At 40.8% G+C, this 25,545-nt stretch overlaps 1 protein-coding gene across 2 annotated transcripts in view; it reads right to left on the bottom strand.

Moving 5' to 3' along the window:
* The window catches only part of LOC134350488 (synaptotagmin-14-like), a 193,679-nt gene that overhangs the window by 148,898 nt on the left and 19,236 nt on the right, over positions 1 to 25,545 (bottom strand). Inside the window, exon 2 of one of the 2 annotated variants that reach the window (XM_063055715.1) lies at positions 12,679 to 12,821. In XM_063055715.1, coding sequence (XP_062911785.1) covers positions 12,679 to 12,706 — 28 coding nt within the window. In that variant the 5' untranslated portion in view covers positions 12,707 to 12,821. Of the gene's footprint in view, positions 1 to 12,678; positions 12,822 to 17,073; positions 17,270 to 25,545 lie in introns of those variants that run through there. The other variant, XM_063055713.1, reaches the window with a different exon arrangement.

Here is a 25,545-nt window from a genome sequence, read left to right as displayed (position 1 = left end):
ATTCCTGTTTGTAACCTAATTGGCATGTTATCTAATTTATTTCAGACAACCAACTCATCTACCCATGTCCGGTGTCTTTTTTTAGACCAACAGCTACACAAACTAAATCACAACACTCTTTCTGGTTAAGGCCACATCAGCATAATATAACAGAAGAAGCAATGCCAACTGGCATCAGCTAACAATTCATTCTTTCTCATAGACCTGAGTGATGGTGCACCTGAATTCAACCTGCCAAGCTATCAGTGTATACTTCTTATTAATTACAGGCACCAAAGGGCTTGCCAAGTTGTATGCAGATCAATCCATGGCACACATTATGCATGAATATTATGCATGAATGTCACCATGCAATTCAATTGCAAAAACTAAACTTGACTTAGTCACCAAGGATGCTCCCATTTGGCTAAGAATACATTCAATTGACAAGTAAATTAATCTACATGGGCTGCATCAATTCAAGAAAGCAGCCAATAATACCTTGTTGGTAAATCTAGGCAACAACTAGTGTTACAAATGATACACATTCCCCAAGAATACTTTCCAAAAACCTGAGCGAGCATAATTATCCTATTTCATTAATCTTATTTGCCAGTTCTGTATATTCCTATCAAATGGATTTTGATAGTATCAAACATTATTTGATTTTGATAAAGTATCAAACTTTACTCCCTTCATGACCAAATACTCTGGTTCAATAGATACAAATATTTCATATACCTATAGTATACCTTTGTAGGGAACCAATGAAATCTGGTGTCCAAATTTTGTTGGTCTGCCTACTGCTATATATAGAAAGTGCTAACATCATAACATTGTTATTGGCTTGGGATTAGAGTTGACCAGTGCAACAACACAAAGGAAGGATTCAGATTGATGCAAAATATTTGTAAGTTTTATCCCATTCTAAAATCTGACCATTGAAGATTGAGTCATAGATTTACCAATGCACTGATGAGACTTGAACCTAGCTCAGCAGTTATGCAGACACATATATATTCTATAGGGAGGCAGAAAAAAGAGATAATGTATCATTCTCATGTCGGTGTGGAATGTACTTAATGACACAAAAAATTGTCCGCATCTAACAAAACTATTAACTTTGTGGCTGGCTTTACTATGAACGAGACAGAATAACAACAAGCATTTAATTCAGTCAGAACATGTGCCGGTGGTATAATTACAGCCTTTGTGATTCAGCAAAGGAAATCGTGAAGGACTATGTTTCAAAGGGTGGAAAAGGATAAAACAAGAACAAAATTTTAAAAATATTTAGTTTGACACAATTTGGCTCATCAGTGAGCTTGCAACCATTCTTGTTGATATGTTCTTATAAAGCAAGTAGGTGGAGATGAGACCGTGGTCAGATCAGACATGATCTTATTGAATGGCAGAACAGACTCGACAAGCAGGATGGCCTACTCCTTTTCCTAGTTCTTATCTTCTTATGTTATTGCTGTTTTTCATTTCTTATTTTTGCTTATCCATGCTTGATATAATTTAAGAAGTACGCTTTCACATATGTCATCAATTTCACTCACACAAATAAACATAAAATACTCTGCAGACGCTGGGGTCAAAGCAACATTCACAATACGCTGGAGGAACTTGGTAGGTCGGGCAGCATCCGTGGAAATGATCAGTCAACGTTTCGGGCCGGAACCCTTCGTCAGGACTGAAGAGGGAAGGGTTCTTATTAGATAGGGCCTCTGCTCCTTCCCTCTTCAGTCCTGACGAAGGATTCCGGCCCGAAACGCTGACTGATCGTTTCCATGGATGCTGCCCGACCTGCTGAGTTCCTCCAGCGTATTGTGAATGTCACTCACACTAGTGCTGCACCAAAAGAGTCCTCATTTTCAAAATTTCAATACTGTATCTGCTGAGTACACCAATTTCACACTCCAAAGAAGTACACGCAAGTTTCAACTGAAATTTGGATTGTATCTCACATCCCTAAGCTGCAAGTTTTCATTTGGATTTTCTCAGAAACAAGGAGTAATTCCCTTTAACCATCAATAGCAGTTATTGAGCAATTTGTGATGGTAAGGTATAGCATCTAAAGAAGCTGTTTCAATATTTTTTACCTATTATATCAGTAGCAAAAACTCTGGATCAGTAAGAGATAGCTAAAATTATAAGCTGACATAATATTTGGTAATCACAGAGATTCTCCAGATGCTGGAAATCCAGAGTAACATCCACAAAATGCTGAAGGAATTCAGCATGTCATGCACCATTTATGGAAAGGAATAATGAGTCGACATTCTGGGCCAAAACCCTTCAGCATACACTGTATCTACCTTGCCAAAAAAGAACTAAGAAATAAAATTTTAAAAAATGAGCATCAGCCCATTGGATTTGCAAACTGACATGTCACTCAATGAGCTTAAACTGACAGCTTCACAATGCCTTGATTCTACATGGCCTGAAGTTGTAGAATTCAAAGAAACATTTATGTAATCATGACATCAAATACCAGTGGGTCAGGCAGCATCAAAAGTGGGATAAATCAAGCTAATATTTCGAGAAAATGACTTTCCATCAGAATTTATGAACCAAAGAAAGATTCTAAAAAAAAAGTCACTGATCCTGAAATGATAATTTTGTTTTCCTTCTCATAAAAACTGTCTGGCATGCTGTGTATTTCCAGCATTTTCAGTTTACTGGCATCCATGTTTTTTCCCACTTTTCCACTTACATAATCATCACTGTACAATAGCTTTTCTTGAAGCAAATTAGTTTATTATATCTGGAATGAAATACTTACAAAATATCAACTTGCTATTAATTCTTAGCTTTTAACAATGTTAACCACACAACTGAGTATGTTTGAGGACTTCCACTATTACTATTTCATTATTTTTCCAAAACACATAACTTATAATGTAGATTTCACTAGAATAATGAAGGAAGTTAAGCAATTTATACTACTTAATTTTAGAAACTGTTCAAATCAATGAAATAGTCACATTTTACTTTCATAAACTTCTCATAGAATAATCTCAGTTTACATTTGCATTATGTCTTGCACAAACTGTTCCTGTCACATTCATTCCTACTCACACATACAGTTGTCCAAATAAAGCAATAATTTTAAGGCAAGATTTTGTAGACTTTATCTTTTCCCCAGAACGTTAAATAGGAAAATATTGACATAGATTTGTAAAATATAATCTCCATAAAAATATCATAATAATAGTTATAGATGAATATTTTTTAACTCTTTACTACAACAAAATAAATACATGCGAGCAGATAAATGTTTTATTGGTAGAACATGAGAGGACAGCTAGGTTTTCTCAAACATGATAAACTGGGAGATCCACTCCCTACTGAAGTGTAAGACTGTGGCATTCAAATCAGGTAACCTTGACCTTTACAAGAAATCAAACCACAAACTTTATAAAGCTATCAGGGATGCTAAGAGACAACCCCAGACCAAAGTTGAGTTTTAGACCAGCCATCAGTTCTAGCAGGGCTTGCAAGTTATAACAGGCTGCAAAGCAAAGTCAGGTGCCACCACTGACAACAGTACATTCCTTCCAGATGAGCTTAACACATCCTAGACATTTTGAACAGGAAGGGGTTGGAATGTAATGTAAATTCAGTTTTCTGGAGTGTGAACCCACAGAAAACAACTGGCAAGGATGGTACCCCTGACTGTGTTCTTAAATCCTGCACAGATCATAAGGAGGAGGTATTTGCAGATATTTTTAACTTTTCCCTGTCTCAGTCTGACTTTTCCATCTGCTTTAAGAAGACCACTATCATCCAGGTACCTAACAATAACAAGGTAACATGCCTTAATGATCACTGCCTTGTGGCTCTGCCATCTGCCATCATTTAGTGTTCTCAGGAGCTGGTCATGGCAAGCATTAACTCCAGCTGTTCAGAAAACCTACACCACTGCATTTCACCACCACCAAAACAAGTCTAGAATAGACACTATCTCTTTGACCCCATACTCATTTCTGGAGCATTTGAACAGTAAAGACAACTATGTTAGACTATTATTTATTGACTATAGCTCTGCCTTCAATACTAAAATCCCATGCAAACTCATCCCCAAACTCATAAAACTGGGAATCAATACCTCCTTTTGCAACTGGATCCTTGACTTCCTGGTCAACAGACGGCAATCAGTAAGGATAGGCAGCGACAACTATTCTCAATACTGCTGCCCAACAAGGCTCCTCAGCCCCATACTCTACTCATGACTACGTATGTGGCCAGATTCTGTTCTAGGTCCACCTGCAAGTTTGCAGATGATACCATTATGGTGGCTGTATCTCAAATAACAATGAGTCAGAGCACTGGAAGGATACAGACAGCCTAGCGATATAGTTTCATAACAATAACATTTCCCTCAATTTCAGCGAAACAAAACAGCTGTTCATTGACTTTAAGAAGGAAGGCAGTGCACATGCTCCCGTTTACATCAAAAATGCTGAGGCTGAGAGGACCAACAGCTTCAAGTTCCCAGGAATAAACATCACCAAAATGTTGACGGCATGGCCAAGAAAGCACAGCTGTGCCACTACTTCCTCAGGAGGCTAAAGCCATCTGGCAAGTCCAAACTGACTCTAAACAACTTTAATCCATGCAGTACAGAAAGCTTTAAAGATTAACTTTATTTGCCACGTGCATCAAAACACTGAAGCATACAGTGAAGTGCGTCATTTGCGGTAACGACAAATACAATCTGAGAATGTGTTGGGTTCAGCCCGTAAGGATTGCCAAGCTTCTGGAGCCAACATATGTTCACAACCTAACAACCTTTACTAATCCGTACATCTTTGGAATATGGGAGGAAACTGGAGCACCCAGAAGAAACTCACATAGTCACGGGAAGAATGTACAAACTCCTTACAGACAATGGTAGGAATCGAACTCTGATCACAGGCATTGTAAAGCATTTTGCTAACTGTTACACTACAGGAAAGCATCCTACCTAGGTGCATCATGATTTGATATGACAATTGCTCTGCTGCGACTGCAAGAAACTGTGGATAGCTGTGGACACAGCTCAGCAGATCATGAAACCAACCTTTCCCCCATGGACTTTGCCTATACTTCTTGCCACCTTGGTAAAGCAGCCAGAATAATGAAAGACTGCATCTACCCCTGACGATTCTCTCTTCTCTCCCATTGAGTAGAAGATAAAAAAGCCTGAAATCACATACCACAGGACTCAAAAGCAGCTTCTACCCACTGTCAAAAGACTATTGAATGGTTCCCTAGTATGATAAGCTAGATCCTTGAAATTACTCTACCTCCTTATTGTCCACCCGCTCCATACTTTCTCTGTAGATGTAATACCGGTACTTCATTCTGTACTCTATGATTGTTTTACCTCGTATTTCCTCAATGCACTGTTGTAATAAATTGGTCTTTATGAATAGTATGCAAGACAAGCTTTTCATTGCACCTTTTCATTGTACATGAGACAATAACAAATCAATTCACCAAAATGCTCTCCAATTTGAAGCATAACATTGCACTACTTTGAGATTGTTAGCAGAAACATGTCAGACTATATTTAACAGTTCTATCACTGTACCATTGTTCCAAAGTACTGTCATTATGCTAAGTTCCTTTTTTTGTTCAGTCATTTCCTCCTTTTCAATTATTTTTTCTCTAGAACACATTTGCTTCTTGCCAAGAGGCACTACATGCTCAGGAATTCAGGAAGCTTCCAAGCCCCAAGATGTTGTGCCAGTAAGAGGTGGAGTCTAAAGAGATCAATATCTGAATTGATGCCACAAGGAGTCAATCCTGAATCTGGAAAAAAATTAATGACCAAAAAAGCTTGATAAAAGTGAGTTAAACAAAAACAAATCCCATCTAGTGCTAGAAGCATATCTACTGGTGCACATGAGGAGAATATGACCATAAGACCATGAGATATAGGAACAAAATTAGACCATTCAGCCCATTGAATGTTCTGCCATTCCATCATGGCTAATTTATTATGCCTCTCAACCTCATTGCTCTGCCTTCTCCCTGTAATTTTTGATATCCTGACTAATCAAGAACCTATCAACCTCCACTTTAAATATACCAAATGGCTTAGCTTCCATAGTGGTCTGTGGCAATAAATTGCACAGATTCACTACCCTCCAGCTAAAAAAAATTCCTCCGCATATCCGTTTTAAATGGACATCCTTTTATTCTGAGGCTATGCCCTCTGGTCCTAGACTCCACCATTAAAGGAAGCACGCTCTCCATATCCACTCTATTAAAGGAAACACGTTCTCCATATCCACTCTATCTAAGCCTGTAGGTTTCAATGAGATCCCACCTCATTCTTCTAAACTCCAGTAAGTACAGGCCCAGAGCCATCAAATGCTCCTCATACATTAACACTTCCTTTCTCAGTGCAGTAGCATAGTGGTTAGCACTTTGTTTTACAGTACAGGTGACCTGGGTTCAATTCCGCCACTACCCTTAAGGAGTTTGTATGTTCTCCCCATCACCACGCGGTTTCCTCTGAGTGCTCTGGTTTCCTCCCACAGTCTAAAGACCTACTGGCTGGTAGGTTAATTGGTCATTGTAAACTGTCCTGTGATTAGGCTAACATTAAATCGGGGTGTTGCTGGGCAGCGTGGCTCGAAGGGGCGGAAGGGCCTATTCCAAGTCAAATCGCTTTTTGTTGTCATTTCGACCATAAACTGCTGGTACAGTACACAGTAAAGTGAAACAACGTTCCTCCAGGACCATGGTGCTACATGAAACAACACAAAACTACACTAGACTAACTGACACAACACAAGGTCACACTAGACTACGGAAGACAACACAAAAACTACACTAGACTACAGACGCAAACATGAGGAAATCTGTAGATGCTGGAATTTCAAGCAACACACATAAAAGTTGCTGGTGAATGCAGCAGGCCAGGCAGCATCTCTAGGAAGAGGTACAGTTGACGTTTCGGGCCGAGACCCTTTGTCAGGGCTTGATGCTTGTCCTGACGAAGGGTCTCGGCCCGAAACGTCAACTGTACCGCTTCCTAGAGATGCTGCCTGGCCTGCTGCGTTCACCAGCAACTTTTATGTGTGTTACTAGACTACAGACCTACCTAGGACTACATAAAGTGCACAAAACAGTGCAGGGCAGTACAATAAATAATAAACAAGATAATAGGCACAGTAGAGGACAAATTACAATATAATAATAAATGATGTAGATGTCAGTCTAGACGCTGAGTATTGAGGAGTCTGATGGCTTGGGGGAAGAAACTGTTGCACAGTCTGGTTGTGAAAGCCCGAATGCCTCGGTACCTTTTGCCAGATGGCAGGAGGGAGAAGAGTTTGTATGAGGGGTGTGTGGGGTCCTTCACAATGCTGTTGGCTTTACGGGTGCAGCGTGTAGTGTAAATGTCTGTAATGGCAGGGTCTTGCGATCCGAGACAGTGCAATTCCCAAACCAGGCAGTATGCAGCTGCTCAGGATGTTCTCGATACATCCTCCGTAGAATGTGGTGAGGATGGGGGGCGGGAGATGGACTTTTCTCAGCCTTCGCAGAAAGTAGAGACGCTGCTGTGCTTTCTTGTCTATGGAGCTGGTGTTGAGGGACCAGGTGAGATTCTCCGCCAGATAAACACCAAGAAATTTGGTGCTCTTAACGATCTCAACAGAGGAGCCACCCGCACTGTATCTCAATAAATTTTTTAAAAACGTCCTCAGAACCCTCCAATGCCAGCACATTTCTTCTTAGAAAAGGAGCCCAAAAATGCTCATAATACTCCAACACCTTACAAAGCCTCAGCATTACATCCTTGCTTTTAACATTGCATTTGCCTTCCTCACCACCCACTCAACCTGCAAGTTAACCTTTAAGGAACCTAGCACAAGGACACCCAATTCCCTTTGCAGCTTTGATTTTTGAATTTTCTCCCTATTTAGAAAATATTTCAATGGTTCAATGGTCGCATTTAATATCATAGAATGTATACAGTATACAACTTGAAATTCTTACTCTTTGTAGACATCCATAAACAGAAGAAATATCCCAAAGAATGAATGACAAAAAACTGTTAGAATCCCGAAGCTCTCCTTCCCTCTCCCATGCACAAGCATCAACCCTCCCCGCCTCCACCTGCCTCAGCAACAGCATCAGCCTCGCACCACGCATGCAAGAACAAAGCCCCCAAAGAGACCATGATCTGGAGTCCTTCAAAAAACAATGACTGTTCATCCCAACATCTTGACATCCCACAGGCTCTCTCTCATTAATGAGGAAGAAAGAGTTATCACTCCTGCTGCAGCAAGACATATTCTATATCTTTATTCCTTCTACCAAAGTCCATGACCATGCTCTTCCCTACATGATATTCCATCTTCCTCTTCTTTGTCCATTCTCCCAATCTGTCTAGATCAGGGGTCCCCAACCTCTTCTGCACCGCAGACCGGTTTAATATTGACAATATTCTTGTGGACTGGCCATTGGGGGTAGGGGTGGGGTGTTCAAGTTCGTGACAGGGAATGAGGAAAGGTGCAGCTGACTCATATCGTTTCATATCGCCAAATCATATTGTTCCCTCGCGGCCCGGTAGCACATGCTTTGCAGCCCGGTGGTTGAGGACCACTGATCTAGGTCTTTCCTTGGACTCCCTGCTTCCTCAACATTACCCGCCCCTCCATTTATCGTCTACAAACTTGGCCACAAAGCCATCAATTCCATCATTTAAATTATTGATTTATAACATAAAAAGAAGCGGTCCCAAAACCAACACCTGCAGAACACCACAAGTCACCTGCAGCCAAGCAGAAAAGGTCCCCTTTATTCAAACTCTTTGCCTCCTGCCAGTCAGCCAATCTTCTATCTATGCTAGTATCTTTCTTAACAGTGAAAAAATAATGTGAAAAAAATTTCCACTGACCACTTGTGCTCCAGACCATGTTGCTTCTTCCAGTATTGTGTTCCACTAAGTCGCCAGCTACAAGCATGTCACTAAGGTACAGAATATTACGTGGTCTCCCAAGGGAAGTGGCTTGCATTAGGTTAAGTTAATGCAGGTAACAAGAAAAATTATATTGGAAAATAAGGAAATAGCTGAGAAATTATTTGCTTAATGAATGTTGAATGAAGACCTCCTTGAAATAGTGGACAACTACTGATCCAGAGTGTATGAGCAAATGAAGGAGATTAACACTTGTACAGATTAGTATTGGAAAAAATTACTGGGACTGAAATCTGATAAATCACCAGCAGCAGCTTTGAAAGAGGTAACAACAAAAGTACTGAATGTACTTGTACTGAAAAGCACTTCCAAAATTTCACTTTCCAAAATTACATTTATTTTGGACTAATTCCCACAGATCAAGGGTTCAAATTAATGTCACTATTCAGAGTGAGTGAGAGACAGAGAGAGAGAGAGAGATGTAATGGAGATTTATAGACCTGCTGATCTTAAGTAAAATAGAAAATGCTAGCATTTACAGGCAGCATAATGTTATGACAGGGTTCCCCATTCATATTTGGCAGAAGTTGCTTGCAACCCTGCAACAGGTAGCAAAACCATCCCTGTACATCCTACCAGACTCCCAGACATTCATATGTGCAGGTTGTCTATAAGTCGAGTATACATAACCTGAGAAGGAGCTATATTATTAATTGATACTAGAGCATTTATTAATAATTGCTCATAAATATTAATTAATATTATAATAGTAGGGCCAACATGAAGTTATGAAAAAAGTCATGAATGACAAATCTGTTAAGAGGTTTTTCAGGTTTTTGCTAACGGAATAGATACGTGAAAATGGTATAATTCAATTTTATTGTATAGCAGGCCAGAAGAAAGTTATTGAAAAAGAATAGAGCATACAGGATACAGAATAATATCACAAACATGAGGAATATACTGCGTCCGGTGCTCCCAATGTGGCCTTCTATATATTGGCGAGACCCGACGCAGACTGGGAGATCGTTTCACTGAACAGCTACGCTCTGTCCGTCAGAGAAAGCAGGATCTCCCAGTGGCCACACATTTTAATTCCACATCCCATTCCCATTCTGATATGTCTATCCACGGTCTCCTCTACTGTAAAGATGAAGCCACACTCCAGTTGGAGGAACAACACTTTATATTCCATCTGGGTAGCCTCCAACCTGATGGCATGAACATTGACTTCTCTAACTTCTGCTAATGCCCCACCTTTCCCTCGTACCCCATCCGTTATTTATTTATAGACACATATTCGTTTTCTCTCTCTCCTTTTTCTCCCTCTGTCCCTCTCACTATACCCCTTGCCCACCCTCTGGGTTCCCCCCCTCCCCCTTTTCTTTCTCCCTAGGCCTCCTGTCCCATGATCTCCTCATATCCCTTTTGCCAATCACCTGTTCAGCTCTTGGCTCCATCCCTCCCCCTCCTGTCTTCTCCTATTATTTTGGATCTCCTCCTCCCCCTCCCACTTTCAAATCTCTTACTAGCTCTTCTTTCAGTTAGTCCTGACGAAGGGTCTCGGCCCAAAACGTTGACTGTACCTCTTCCTAGAGATGCGGCCTGGCCTGCTGCGTTCACCAGCAACTTTCATGTGTGTTACAGAATAATATACTGGCATGGACCACAAGCTGATTAACGGGGTAGAATGAAATGGATAATTTTTGGGCTGGGGTGCCACAGAGATAGCTAAAGTCCCATTTGCTCTCATGGTATACTGTATATCAATGATTTGGTTAAAGGAACCAAGGATAAAGTATGCAAATTTGTTCATGGGTGGCAATGTGTGTTGAGAAAAGGACAGAGTGGAACTTCAAGGGGATATAGTCAAGCTCAGTGAATAACCAAAGCCATGGGAGATAGAATATAATGTGAAAATTTACAATTTCGACAGGAAAGATAGATTTTTTAAATGCTAAGAGACTAAAAGTTGTTGATGTTCAAAAGAAGCTATCTGTTGGTTTCCTTCTACACAAATCACAGAAAATTAACATGCAGGTGCAGCAAGAAATTAGAAAAAGTAAGTAGTATATTGCTCTATACTGCAAGAGAATTTAAGTACAAGAATAAAAATGGCTCACTGATATCTTATAGGGTCCTAGTGAGACTGCATTTGTAATATTATGTATAGATCTGGTCAGCTTCCTACCTAAGAGAGAATACATGAAAGAAGAAGTGCAATGAATCTGTGTCAGACTGATTCCCAGGACAGAGTTGGAGGCTGTTGCTTAAAAAGGGATTAAACAAATTGAGACTATATACACAAATGAGAGTTTATCTTATTGATTATGCTCTTATGAATCTTCTCAGGGTTGATGCAAAGACAATAATACCTTTGGCTTGGGGGTCTAGAATTAGGGAGCACATTTTCACAATACAAGATTGACCATTCAGGATTGAGATGAACTGAGATTACTTTACCCAGAATGGTGAACTTTGGAATATTTTACAATACATAAGAGTGTTATGAAGACACAGTTATTGGAAATATTCTAGGTGGAGATTGAGATCATTATGGATATTGACAGAATCCAGGAAATTGAGATCAGTGTAAAAAAAGTCAGAAAGATTTTTTTTTTAAACTAGCCATATCTCAATGAATGGTGGAGAAGGTGTGAATGGCCTACTTTTGCTTCTATCTCTCACATTCTTTTGGGATGATTTCATCTGAGCTCCCATGAGCTAGCTAAGTTATGCTGCTGTCTCTCACAGCAAGACACACAGTCCAAAAACAGACTCTTTGGTACTGCAAGTACTTAACACTCTTTAATACCAACAGCAAATGCTTCATCTCAAGTAGAAAAACTGTTCACTAGTAAATAATTCATAGAGTTAGTTGGGAAAGTAAAAATAATACAAAACCCAACAGCCATCCAAAACTACAGCCTTAGGAATGGTATAATGACTTTGCAAAGTAACAAGATCAATTCCTTAATGCATAATTTTCAGCCTCCAAAATGCTGTTGCAGCCACAGTAATTAAGAGTTCTGAGGTTATTTCCTCATCATTAGTGAGTCCCAAACACCTCATTGGGGAAAATAGTAACAGTAGCAATATCATGAAAAAATGGGGAGAATTAAATGAGATAGTTGTTATCAGGGCTGGTGTGCACAATGGTAATGCTGCTACTTAAAATTCAATATTGAAGCAGCAATTTGTTGCATGCAGGCACAGAGTCCCTAGAGCACAGAGTCAGATAAGTGGTTAACTTGTGGCTCTTGATTTTTTTAATAAAGGTCCTAAAATATCTCATTATTATGAAAATGCACATGGTCTGTGCGGCCCAGTCTGGAAACTAATATTTCAGTGGGCCCCAGTACTATAATGTGCATACTGACAACATACATCTGATCTTACAGCCCTCTAAGGTACATTCCACTAAGCTTCTAGAGGCCTAATGGTCTGATTTTACGTTATCTCACCAGCCTGAGCAGGAGTCAGTACTAGAATAAGGAGCCAAGACATTCTCCCAAGAGTTACCACTCAATATAGCAGTTAACAAATGAAGGACACAATGGTTTTCTCAGAATGAATGTATCATCTGCATTTCCTGGATGTGTGGCATTAACCACCAACCATCGATGCATTTAAAGATTGACTGCCATTCTAGTTCATGAAGACACCAGATGGATCCCATATAATATTACTCACTGATTTTTCAGGAAGCTTCCAGATCTGAAAAGTATGCATGATGCTCTCTACAGAAGAGGAAGTAAATGAATTCCCCTCACCTTGAAGAGATGATCCATGACACCTCATCACTGGTAAGCATTCAGCAGAGCAGCCCAAGCACAGATGTCTGGTTGGACATTTCCTTTGCAGAAGGTGACATATCTTTGTCTCCAATGTCTCAGAAGTCCTTAGCCAAGGATCACTTGGAAGAAAGAACATAAGTCCTAGACATCTCACATTGGGTGCAGTGATGGGGGATGGTGGGAGGGAAGTGTAGACCTTCCTAGTCAATCCTCTTCTGTCCCTCCATGCTAAGGATCCTACTCAATTATTACATTATAAAAGGCAACTATCCAGCCCACTAGGTCCATGTCAGCTCCTAGCAAAGCAAACTAATGAGTCCTTCTTTCTCCTTTCCTTCATCCCTGTAGCCTTGCAACTTTTTCTCTCTCGTGCCCATCAACTCCCCTTCAATTCTTTTTATTGCCACTTACCAACAATGTATAATACAGTAACCATTTAACCTACCAGCACATCTTTCAATGTGAGAGGAAACGGGAGTACCCAGCAAAAGATCACCTCTGAAAAGTCATCCCTCCCTTGGATCCCTCATTTGCTGCTCTTGGTCAAGCCAGAGGCTCAGTGGAATTCATTTTAAACATCCTAGCATCGGGAGCAAACAAAAATTTGGCCTTGAGCTTAGCTCTTGCACAAATATGAGTCTGCAATCCCGGTCCATATTTAGTGAACACAACTTCACACTGTTCCCCCTATAACCGGCAAATCATTGGTGGCCCTTTTAAACAGATCAGCTAGAGGAGACATTCCTTTACTGGGTATGATCCACATTAAATATTAATTACGGTTGTTCCATTCAATTTAGCTAGGAAACCAGCAATGGTGCATTGGACACAGACTGCTAAAACTGTGGACATGCTACATCCTCCACATATAAACACATACATGTAGACCAAATGACATAAAAATGGACAGGCAGTCAAAAAAGTTACCTATATCAAATAAATCCATTGTGCTCTGATTTCATTTCACAAACAACCTTACTAACAAAATAATTGCACTGTGTCAAGTGATTGAATTTCTAGGTCACTGAATTCTAATGCCAATCACATTGCAATTAAGGATTTTTTTTTATGGAACGGGTACTTAACCTCAAGAATGACGAAAAGAAAACAAATCTTCCCTGAAATATTCTCATGGCTAATTTCAGTGCAATATTGATATATGATGTTTGGCTGCATGTCTTCTTGGCCAACATTAATGGATAACATATTGTGACCTGGGAAGTAGATTTTAAATTATTTAGATCAACAAGGTAGTCTCACTAAAATCCAGATCAATATACTGTCTAGCAATATAATGCTCACATATGTGTATATGTTTTATTTTGGTTTTAGTCTCAAATTTTCTGGCATACCAATGAAAGCCAAAATCTACAATCTACAATGTCTTAATCTAAAGAGTTCTTACACATTTTTCTTATACCTAAGAAGATTCTTAACTACAGATTTAGGTAAGGGGAAGCACGTTTGAAAGTAAGCCGAATAAGTAATATACATCTCTATATAATATGTGATTAAAATTAAATCCATAAAATTAAAATATTGAATGACATTTTGAATAAATGTCCACAAAGCTTACTGGCAAAATAATAATTATACATCATGTCAGTGAGTGCTAACAAAAAGAATTTAAGTGTAGTGAAAAATCTTAAAAGTCAGCATCAATATAGCATAATAAAAATTAACATGTAAGATATAGAATACTTAATCAGCATTCTATCATTGCAACTTACAAAACAAAACACATCCTCCCGTTTGTATGTTGTAATAATCATTTTTATCTTATGATAACTAATATATCCCATGCACGTATATTCTATTACTAAATGTAACAAGTCTTTTCCATTTTATTTATTTATACTACACTTCTTTTTGTTTTAAAGAAATCTACAATACCATAACTGCAATAGTATCCCTGCAATATCATAATGAACAATCAGCAGTAATTTTTAAATCTTGTTGATCAAATTTACTGAATGTTTTTGAACAGATAGCAATAGGAGCAGCTTTGCTAATGCAGCAGATGAGTTATCTAGCTAGTCAAACTACTTTTTTTATGATATCCATAATAATGGTCAGAGGACAAGTTATAGAATTAATTGCTTTCTCGTTTCATGTTGGAGAGTGCAGAGAGTGGGATTGAATAGAAGCAATTCACAGTGGGAGGAGGTGGGTGGTGGTATTGCACAATAATAGATGCTGTAACCACTGCTATTGCAATTTGCAATAACAATTAAATTTTGGAATCAAGAACACAGTTGCTAAATTTATGAATTATATCAAATTTGGGCTGTGGATTTTATATTCAGTATTGAGAAAAACTGCAAAAATTACAGGAATAAATAAACAAAACTGCAGAATAGGCAAATCGATGATAAATGAAGTTCAATAAATGTGGGTATATACATTGAAAGGAAGAACGGATTTATTATTTGGAAAATGTGTGTGTGGTTGGGTAGGAGTAACAAAAGGATCTCTGAATACAAATGCACCAATCAATAACAGGTGTGCCACAAGTTGGCAAGGCCATAAGAAAAGCAAACAAAGCATTTGTCTTTATTTCTAGAGAGACAGAATTAAAACTGGGAAGGTTATGCCAAACCACACTAGTTGTAGTTCACGATCCTTGGTTAACTACAATTAGAGTGAAGTCAAGGCATTAGCAAGGGTGCAGAGATTTAGAAGGATGGCCTCAGAAATCCAAATATATCAGGTAAGGGTAGAGTCAGAGACCCATACAGTACAGAAACAGGCACTTCAGGTCTATTGGTCCATGCTGACTAAGATTCCCACCTAAGCTAGTGCTATTTGCCTATATTTGATCCATTGTCTCCAAACCTTTCCTACTCATGTGTCTATCCAAGTGACTTTTAAATGTTGTTAATGTACCTGCCTCTGGCGAGATGAAGAAACTGGATTTTCTTTCTTGAAAAAAAGAAGGCTAACAAATATCCTAAAGGGCATGTCATAAAAGTATGAAAGACTTTGATAAAAAAAACAAAGAAAATATTTTCATTTTGAAAAGACTAACTAGAAATCATCAATATAAAATAGATGGCAAGAAGTGAAATAAAGGATTCAGAACAAATTCTCTACCTAAAGTGTAATAAGAATGTGGAACTTGCTACTTCAGGAAGTGGTTACAGTGAACAATGTATATAAGAAGAGGCTAGACAGGAATAGAAGGTTGAAAGGATATTTCAGTTTTTCTTTTTCAGCTTTCTTTATAACATGAAGACCACTCAACTATCAAATATTTAGCAGCTCCTATCAATCTCATATTTCCACTTATTTCCCTGCAATCTATCCCTTCTGTAGATCTGCTTGGTGCATAAAACCCAATATAGAGCCTATTGTCCATATTTCTGTGATGCATATTCTATGTGATTTTTTACAGTCCTACTGCAAACTAACTCAAGTGTAGACTTTATAAACTCAAGTGGCCTGCCGGCCCAGCTATAATAAGTACAACTTTATCAAATAAATCTTATCAAAAATAATTAGAGCTCTAAATAAAATGAAGATACCAATAAAAACAGGCATATTTTATTAATATGCACATGTGCCTAAGCTAGAGTTTGCATTGAAGCCTCCATACCAGATGGTGATGCAACCAGTCAGAATGCTCTCCACCTACATCTGTAGAAATTTGCAAGAGTCTTTGGTGACATACCAAATCTCCTCAAACTCCTAATGAAGTAGAAACGCTGGCGTGCCTTCTTGGTGATTGCATCAATATGTTGGGCCCAAGATGGATATTCTGATTCTGAAAGAAGGTAAAAACTGATCATGAATATAAGATGTAGTAACTAAGCTGATGGAGGCTGTTTACAACAGTGATAAAGCGTGCGGTACGGTGGCCTCGCTATACAGGAGACTGCCTTCGCATGGCTCTTTGCTGAACCTGATAATGACGCTCAGAGAGAGGATACATTTGGTGCGATGTGTGCGGATGCTCGGTGTTAAAAACGTTCTCGGTGAATCGAGCTCTGAATTTTGTTGTGACAAGCAGTGGCTCCCGGGGAGGCAGCGACAGACACCTGGGATGTCGTTCAGTGAGACTGGGGATGTAGGGCGGGGGAGGGGACTATCCACATCCACAGTCAGATCATTAACCCGTTCCACATGCCCTGCGTGTCACTAACCGGATTAAACATGCATTCAGCCGATGACAACTTGCAGTGAAGCTTTCAGCACCGCGGAGAGCGGCGAGGCTGCAGACCCTAACGTCGTCTACGGTCCCAGTCCCGGTCGCGGGGTCGGCTTACCGATAGCCGGCGGCGCCCGTACTTTGGGGCCTGCAATCCGGTGTGGGGAGCCCATGAGCCAGGCCCAAGCAGAGCTGGGGCGCTGGGTCTCGTGTGGTCCACTTACCATCAATCGCCATGATGCTGACGATCCATCCAGCCGGACTCTGCCACCACCGCGCCGGGGAGCGGTTGCTGGAAAAGGTGAGGGAAGAGGACGAAGGAAGGGAGCAGACACCGGCACGCACACAGAACCTTCCAGGCGAGGCACGTTCACGCCGCTCCGTGCGCGCGAGTAAAACGCGCGTGCTCTGGAGCGAAAGGCGGCGCCCTTCTGGAAACCACAGAGACAGGTGCAGGTACGGTTCGTGTGTAAGGGGAAGAGACATCCAGTGTGTGAGGGACTGGTGCGGGTATAATCAATGTTAAAGAGAGACATGAGCACGACGGTCCACTCCTTGTGTGAGGGAAGCAGGGGGCGGGAGGTATACTGTGTTTGGGGTGGGGGGAAGGTGCAGGTATATCTGTCAGTGTGAGGGAGATGGAGATAGGCACAATATGAGAATGTGAGGGATGGGGTAGTTCTGCTCCATATGTGAGAGAGAAAGGAGTGGGCGCATTGTGTGTGAGTGAGGCATACATAGATTCCATATGCAAAATGAAAGGGGTAAGTGTGCTTGTGTAAAGGGGACGGGGACAGGAACAATCAGTGCATGAGAGAGCAAAACTCACTGCGAGGGAGACGGCTGATACGCTGTCAGTGAGTGAGAGAAAAAGAAAGGCGTAGAAAGTGTGAGGAAACTGAGGCAGGCCCATTGTCAAAATGAGAGGCTGGTGCAGATGGACCTTCATAGTTTGAATGGTAGGTGCAGACATACTCCAGTGTGCAAGAAACAGGGGCAAAGGCAGGAATTGTATGAGTGAGAGGGACGAGTACAGTTGGATCACAGTAGGAGCTGAGGATGGGAGTGAGAAAGAGAATATTGGATATAACTAAAATGAGAAGTGTAAATACAGCTGGAATTTAAGAGGGGAGGGAACAGGTAGAGATTGGGTACAAGAGCAGGTACAATCATAATGTGCTTGAGAGTGATATAGGTAAATGCAATTCCACTTAGGGTGAGGAAGGGACATTATTGTTTCTCTAATGCCACAAATATCCTTGATCCATTAATAGCTCCCCCTCTGGGTTGCTTCCCTTGAGTTAAAAATGTGTTCAAGGTCCACACAGATTTTAATTGCCAAACTGATGAAAAGTTTGGCAATTTGATGGAAAAGTAATAAAGTATGGCCCTAAAATGGAACATAATAAAAGGCCAGTGGAAGTCAGCGTATCGAGTGTCTGATCTCAATCTGAAGAAAGAGCAAGGATTGCAGAGAATTATTTTACATATATTATGAAACATGAAGGTAAACTAGCTAATAATATAAAGCACGATACTAAATTTTTTTCAGTTATATAAAGAATAAAAAGGAGGTGAGCGTTGATATTGGAGCACTGGAAAATGATGTTGGTGAAGAAATAATGGGGAGAAAGAAATGGTGGATGAATGTAATAAGTACTTTGCTTCAGTCTTTACTGTGGAAGATACTAGCTATATGCCGGAGGTCCATGTATGTCAGGGAGCAAGAGTGAGTGTCATTGCTATTACAAAGGAAAAACTGCTAGGCAAACTGAAAGGTCTTAAGGTGGATAAGTCACCTGGACCAGATGGACTACATTCCAGAGTCCTGACAAAGATTGCTGAAGAGATAAATGATGCATTGGTCATGATCTTTCAACAATCACTTGATTCAGGCATGGTCCTGGAGACCTGGAAAACTGCAAATGTTATGCCACTCTTTAAGAAGGGAAAAAGAAGAAAGAGAGGAAATTATAGGCCTGTTAGCCTAACCTCAGTAGATGGGAAAGTGTTAGAGTCTGTTATTAAGGATGAGGTTTTGGGGAACTTTGAGACTAATCATAAAATAATTCAAAGTCAGCATGGTTTCTGTAAAGGGAAATCTTGCCTGACAAATTTGTTAGAAGTCTTCAAGGAAGTAACAAGCAGTGTGGACAGAGGAGAGGTAGTAAATGTAATTTACTTAGATTTTCAGAAGGCATTTGATAAAGTGCCTCACATGAGGCTGCTTAACAAGATAAAATCCTATGGTGTTACAAGAAATATACTGGTCTGGATAGAGGCAGCGAGTGGGAATAAAGGGGAACTTTTCTGGCTGGCTGCCAGTGACTAGTGGTGTTTCTCAGGGCTCAGTATTGGAACTGCTACTTTTCGACCATAAGATATAGGAGCATCTCACTTCCATCCTACAGTTTGGCCATTCAATCATGGCAGAACCTATTTTTTTTTCCTCCTCAACCCCAGTTCCTGACCTTCTCCCCGTAACCTTTAATGCCATGCCCAATTAAGAATCCATTAGTCTCTGCCTTAAATACACCCAATGACCTGGCCTCCACAGCTGCATGTAGCAACAAATTCCACAGATTCCACAAATTCACCACCCTTTGGCTAAAGATATTTCTTTGCACCTCTGTTTGAAGGGACACCCCACTATCCTGAGGCTGTGCCCTCTTGTCTTAGTCTCTCCCACCATGGGAAACATCCTTTCCACATCTACTTTGTCTAGCCCTTTCAACATTTGAAAGGATTCAGTGAGATCCACCTCATCCTTCTGAATTCCAGGAAGTACAGACACAGAGACATAAAACATTCCTCGTAAGATAACCCTTTCATTCCTGGAATCATCTGTGTGAACCTCCTCTGGACCCTCTCCAATGCCAGCACATCTTTTCAAAGATGAGGGGCCCAAAATTGTTCACAGTACTCAAGGTGAGGTCTCACCAGGGCCTTATAAAGCCTCAGCATCACATCCTTGCTCTTGTATTCTAGACCTCTTGAAATGAATGCTAACATGGCTTTTGCCTTCCTCACCACCAACTCAACCTGCAAGTTAACCTTCAGGGTGTTCTGCACAAGGACTCCCAAGTCCCTCTGCATCTCAGTTTCCTGGATTTTCTCCCCATTTATAAAATAGTCCACACATTTATTTCTACTACCAAAGTGCATGACCATGCATTTTCCAACATTGTATTTCATTTGCCACTTTCTTGCCCATTCTTCTAATCTGTCTAAGTCCTTCTGCATCATACCTGTTTCCTCAACACTACCTACCCCACACCAATCTTCATATCATCTCCAAACTTGGCAACAAAGCCATCTACTCCATCATCTAACAACACACACAAAATGCTGGTGGAATGCAGCAGGCCAAACAGCATCCATAGGAAGAAGCACAGTCGATGTTTCAAGCCGAGACCTCGGCCCGAAGCGTCGACTGTGCTTCTTCCTATGGATGCTGTCTGGCCTGCTGCGTTTCACCAGCATTTTGTGTGTGTTGCTTGAATTTCCAGCATCTGCAGATTTCCTTGTGTTTACTCCATCATCTAAATCATTGCTGTACAGCATAAAAAGAAGTGGTCCCAACACCAACCCCTGCGGGACACTGGGAGTCAATGGTAGCCAACCAGAAAAGGATCTTTTCATTCCCACTCACTGCCTCCTACCAATCAGCCAACACTCTAACCATGTTAGTAACCTATAATACCATGGGCTCTTCACTTGGTAAGCAGTCTCATGTGTGGCACCTTGTCAAAGGCCTTCTGAAAGTCCAAATATATAACATCCACTACATCCCCTTTATCTATCCTCAAAGAATTCCAACAGGATCATCAGGCAGGATTTTCCCTGAAGAAACCATGCTAACTTTGTACTATCTTGTCCTGTGTCACCAAGTACCCCGTCATCTCGTCCTTAACAATTAACTCTAATATCTTCCCAGCCACTGAGGTCAGGCTAACTGGGTCTATAATTTCTTTTCTGCTGCCTTCCTCTTAAAGCGTGGCATGACGTTTGCAGTTTTCCAGTCCTGGGGCACAATGCTAGAGTCCAGTGATTTCTGAAAGATCATTTCTCATGCCATCACAATCTCTAACGCTACCTCTTTCAGAACCCTAGGGTGCAGTCCCTCTGGTCCAGGTGACTTATGTACCTTTAGGTCTTTCAGCTTTTTGAGCACCTTCTCTCTTGTAATAGTAACTGCACCCATTTCTGTTCCTTCACACACTACAACATTAGGCATACTGCTAATGTCCTCCACAGTGAAGACTGACCCAAAATACTCATTTAGTTCACAGCCATCTCCTTGTTCCCCGTTATTATTTCTCCTGCCTCATTTTCTAGTGGTCCTATATCCACTCTCATTTCTTTTTTATTTTTAACAAACTTGAAACAACTTTTACTATCCACTTTGATGTTATTTGCCATCTTTCTTTCATATTTCATCTTTTCCCTTCTAATGATTTTTTAGTGGCTATCTGTAGGTTTTTAAAAACTTCCCAATTCTCTATCTTCCCACTAATTTTTGCTTTGTTGTTTGCCCTTTCTTTTGCTTTTACAATGGCTTTGTCTTCCCTTGTAAGCCGTAGTTGTACTATTTTACTATTTGAGTATTTCTTCATTTTTGGAATACATATGTCCTGCAGTTTCTTCATTTTTCCCAGAAACGCACGCCTTTGCTGCTCTGCTGACATCCCTGCCAGCAGCTCCTTCCAAGTTACTTTGACCATCTCCTCTCTCATCCCACTGTAATTTCCCTTACTCCACTGAAATACTGCTACATCCGACTTTACTTTTCCCTATCAAATTTCAAGTTGAACTCAATCATATTGTAATCACTAGTTCCTAAGGGTTATTTTACCTTAAGCTCCCTAATCGCCTCTAGTTCATTACATAACACCCAATCCAATATAGCTGATCCCCTAGTAAGCTCAACAGGCAAACTGTTCTAAAAGCTCTCTCTTAGGCATTCAACAAACTAACTCTCTTGAGATCCATTACCAACCTGATTTTCCCAATCGACCTGTATGTTAAAATCTCTGATGACTACCATAACATCGCTCTTTTGACCTGCCTTTTCTATTTCCTGTAGTAACCTGTAGTCTGCCTCCCAACCACTTTGTGGGGCCTGTATATAACTGCCATCAATGTCCTGTTACCCTTGCAGTTTCTTAACTCAACTCACAAGGATTCCACATCTTCCAATCCTATGTCACATCTTTCTACTGATTTGATACCATTCTTTACCAGTAGAGCCAAACCACCCCCTCTGCCTACCTTCCTATCCCTCTGGTATAACATGTAACCTTGGACATTCAGCTCCCAACTACAACCATCCTTCAGCCACGATTCAGTGATGGCCACAACATCATTCCTGGCAATCTGTAACATTGCAACAAGATCATCCACCTTATTTCTTATACTATGCGCTTTTAGATACAACACCTTGAGTACCTTATTTGCTATTGAGGAACAGCTTCTTCCCCCTTGCCATCCGATTCCTGAATGCACTTTGAAGCTTTGGACAGCACCTCACTTTTTTTAGTATACAGTATTTCTGTTCTTGCACATTTTTAAATAATCTATTCAATATACATAATTGATTTACTTGTTTATTTATTATTATGTTTTTTTTCTCTCTCTCTGCTAGATTGTGTATTGCATTGAACTGCTGCTGCTCAGTTAACAATTTCATGTCACATGCTGGTGACAATAAACCTGATTCTGATCCTTTCTGATTCTGCATCCCTAATGATTTGATACTCAGCCTGCTGGCTGCAACTAAGTCCCATCACCTGCCTGCCCTTCCTGACAGTCTGACTGCACGCTATCTTTACTTTTTTACCATCCATCCTACACAGAGTCCCTTCACTCTGGTTCCCACCCCCCCCCGCCAAATTAGTTTAAACCCTCCCCAATAGCTCTAACAATCCTGCTTGTGAGAATATTGGTCCTCCTTGTGTTCAGGTGCAACCCGTCACTTTTGTACAAGTCATACCTCCCCCAGAAGAGATCCCAATGATATAAGGACCTGAAGCCCTGCCCCCTGCACCAGCTTCTCAGCCACGCATTTATCTGCCAAATCGTCCTGTTTATATCCTCACTGGTGTGTGGCACAGGCAGCAATCCAGAAATTACTACCCTGGAGGTCCTCCTTCTCAGCTTTGGTACCAATATGTACCAAGACATCTGGCTGCCCCCCCTCCCTCTCCAAGATGTTGTGAACACGATCTGAGACATCCCTGACCCTGGCACCTGGGAGGCAACATACCATCCGGGTATCCCGTTAATGCCCACAGAATCTCCTGTCTGTTCCCCCTCACTATAAAGTCCCCTATCAAAACCACTCCCTTCTTCTCCCTCATTTCCTTCTGCACCATGGACGCATGGTCAGTGCCTGTAACCTGGTTGCTGTGGCATTCTCCCAGGAGGCCATCCCCCACAAAATTATTCAAAGGGGTATACTTGTTTTTGAAGGGAACGACCAAGGGATGCTCTGCTCTAACTGCCTATTTCCATTTCTCCTGATGGTCACCCAGCTACTCACCTCCTGCAAATTCGAGGTGTCTACTTCCCTGTAACTTTGATCAATTATATCCTTGCTCTCCCCTACAAGCCTAAGGTCATCCGGTTGCTGCTCTGGATCCCTAATATGGTCTTCAAGGAGCTGCAGCTGGATGTACTTCACGCAGATGTAGTTCCCCAGGAGACTCTGTGTCTCCTAGTTCTCCAACATCCGGCATGAAGAGCACACCATAGCCATTTAAATGGTACAGAAGAGAGGGAAAAAAAAACAAAAAGGAAACTTTAACGGACGCTTTCCACAGAGCCGATGCCTCTTTAGAGCGGAAGCCTTTTTTGAGCCAAAGCCTGTCGCTTCTACCTTCGCCACTGGCCTACTCCCGACAATGGCCGCTCTGCTTATCCCTTCTCTACCTTTATTTAGTTCGTAGACCTCTGTTGACACTGCTGATAGGCCCTGTACAATGGACAAATGCCCGTGAAGCTCTCTTTTTAAATAACCGCCACTGACCTGCAAGAAATACCTCTTCGTAGATCTCTGTTCATGCCGTTGATAGGCCCCACACAATTTTCACCTTGTCAGTGATTTAGATAGTGGAATTGAAGGCTTTGTAGCAAAGTTTGTGGATGATTCAAAGATAACTAAATCTAAAAATCTAACTGGAGGGGTAGGTAGCACTGACAAAGCAACGTGATTGCAGCAGGACTTGGACAAATTGGAAGAATGGGCCAAAAAGGTGGAATACAGTGTTGGGAAATGTATGATAATGCATTTTGGTAAAAGGAACAAAAGTGCAGACTTATCTAAATGGGGAGAAAATTCAAACATCAGAGGTACAGAGGGACATAGGAGTCCTCGTGCAAGACTCCCAGAAGGTTAATTCACGGGTTGAGTCTCTTGTAAAGAAGGTAAATGCAATGATAGCATTTATTTCAAGGGGAATAGAATATGAAAACAAGGAGCTAATGATGAAGTTTTATAAGACACTAGTCAGGTTGCACTTGGAGTATTGTCAACAGTTTTAGGCCCCTTACCTTAGAAAGGATGTGTTGTCATTGGATAGAGTCTAGAGGAGGTGCAGAATAGTGGGAACGTCTTGAAAGGAAACGTTGAAAAGGTTGGATTTGTACTCATTCAAGTTCAGAAGAATAACGAACAATCCTACTGAAGTATTAGATTTGTAGTGGGCTTGACAGACCATAAGACCATGAGTGACGGGAGCAGACTTTGGCCAGTGTGCTCTGCTATTTCATCATGGCTGATCTATTTTTCCTCTCAACTCCATATTTCTGTCTTCTCCTCATAAGCTTTCACACTCTGATTAATCAAGAACCTATCAATCTCTGCCTTAAATACATCCAATGACCTGGCCTCCACATTAATCTTTCACACTCTGATTAATCAAGAATCTATCAATCTCTGCCTTAAATACATCCAATGACCTGGCCTCCACATTAATCTTTCACACTCTGATTAATCAAGAATCTATCAACCTCCACCTTAAATACATCCAATGATCTGGCCCATTCTAAATGGACGTACCTCTATTCTGATGCCTGCTGATCCTCGTCTCCCCCACCATAGGGGATATTCTTGCCACATCCACTCCAACTCAGCCTTTCAACGTTTGATAAGTTTCAATGAGAACCCCCCCTCATTCTTTAATTCCAGTGAGTACATGCCCAGAGCCGTTAAGTGTTCCTCATAAGTCTTTCATGCCTGGAATCATTTTCATGAACCTCCTTTGAACCCTCTCCAATGTCAGCACATCCTTTCTGAGATAAGGGGCCCAGAACTGCTCCCAATGCTTCAAGTAAGACCTTGCCAGTGCTTTATAAAACTTCAGCATTACATCCTTGCTTTTATATTCTAATCCTCTTGAAATGAATATTAAGTTTGCATTTGCCTTCCTCACCACTGACTCAGTCTGTAAGTTAACCTGTAAGAAATCCTGCAAAAGGACTCCCAAGTCCCTTTGCACCCTGTATTTTTGAAGTTTCTTCCCATTTAGAAAATAGTCAACCCTTTCATTCCTTCTACCAAAGTGCATGACTATACACTTCCTGACGCTATTCTATTTGCCACCTCTTTGCCCATTCTCCTAATCTAAGTCCTTCTGCAGCTTCCCTGCTTCCTCAACATTAACAGCAAATCCTCATTTTGTTCACCATAAAGTCAT

This window comes from Mobula hypostoma, chromosome 8 (genome assembly GCF_963921235.1).
Source record: "Mobula hypostoma chromosome 8, sMobHyp1.1, whole genome shotgun sequence".
Lineage (NCBI taxonomy): Eukaryota > Metazoa > Chordata > Chondrichthyes > Myliobatiformes > Myliobatidae > Mobula > Mobula hypostoma.
Note: the sequence above shows the minus strand (reverse complement) of the source record. Positions and strands in the feature narration are given on the sequence as shown.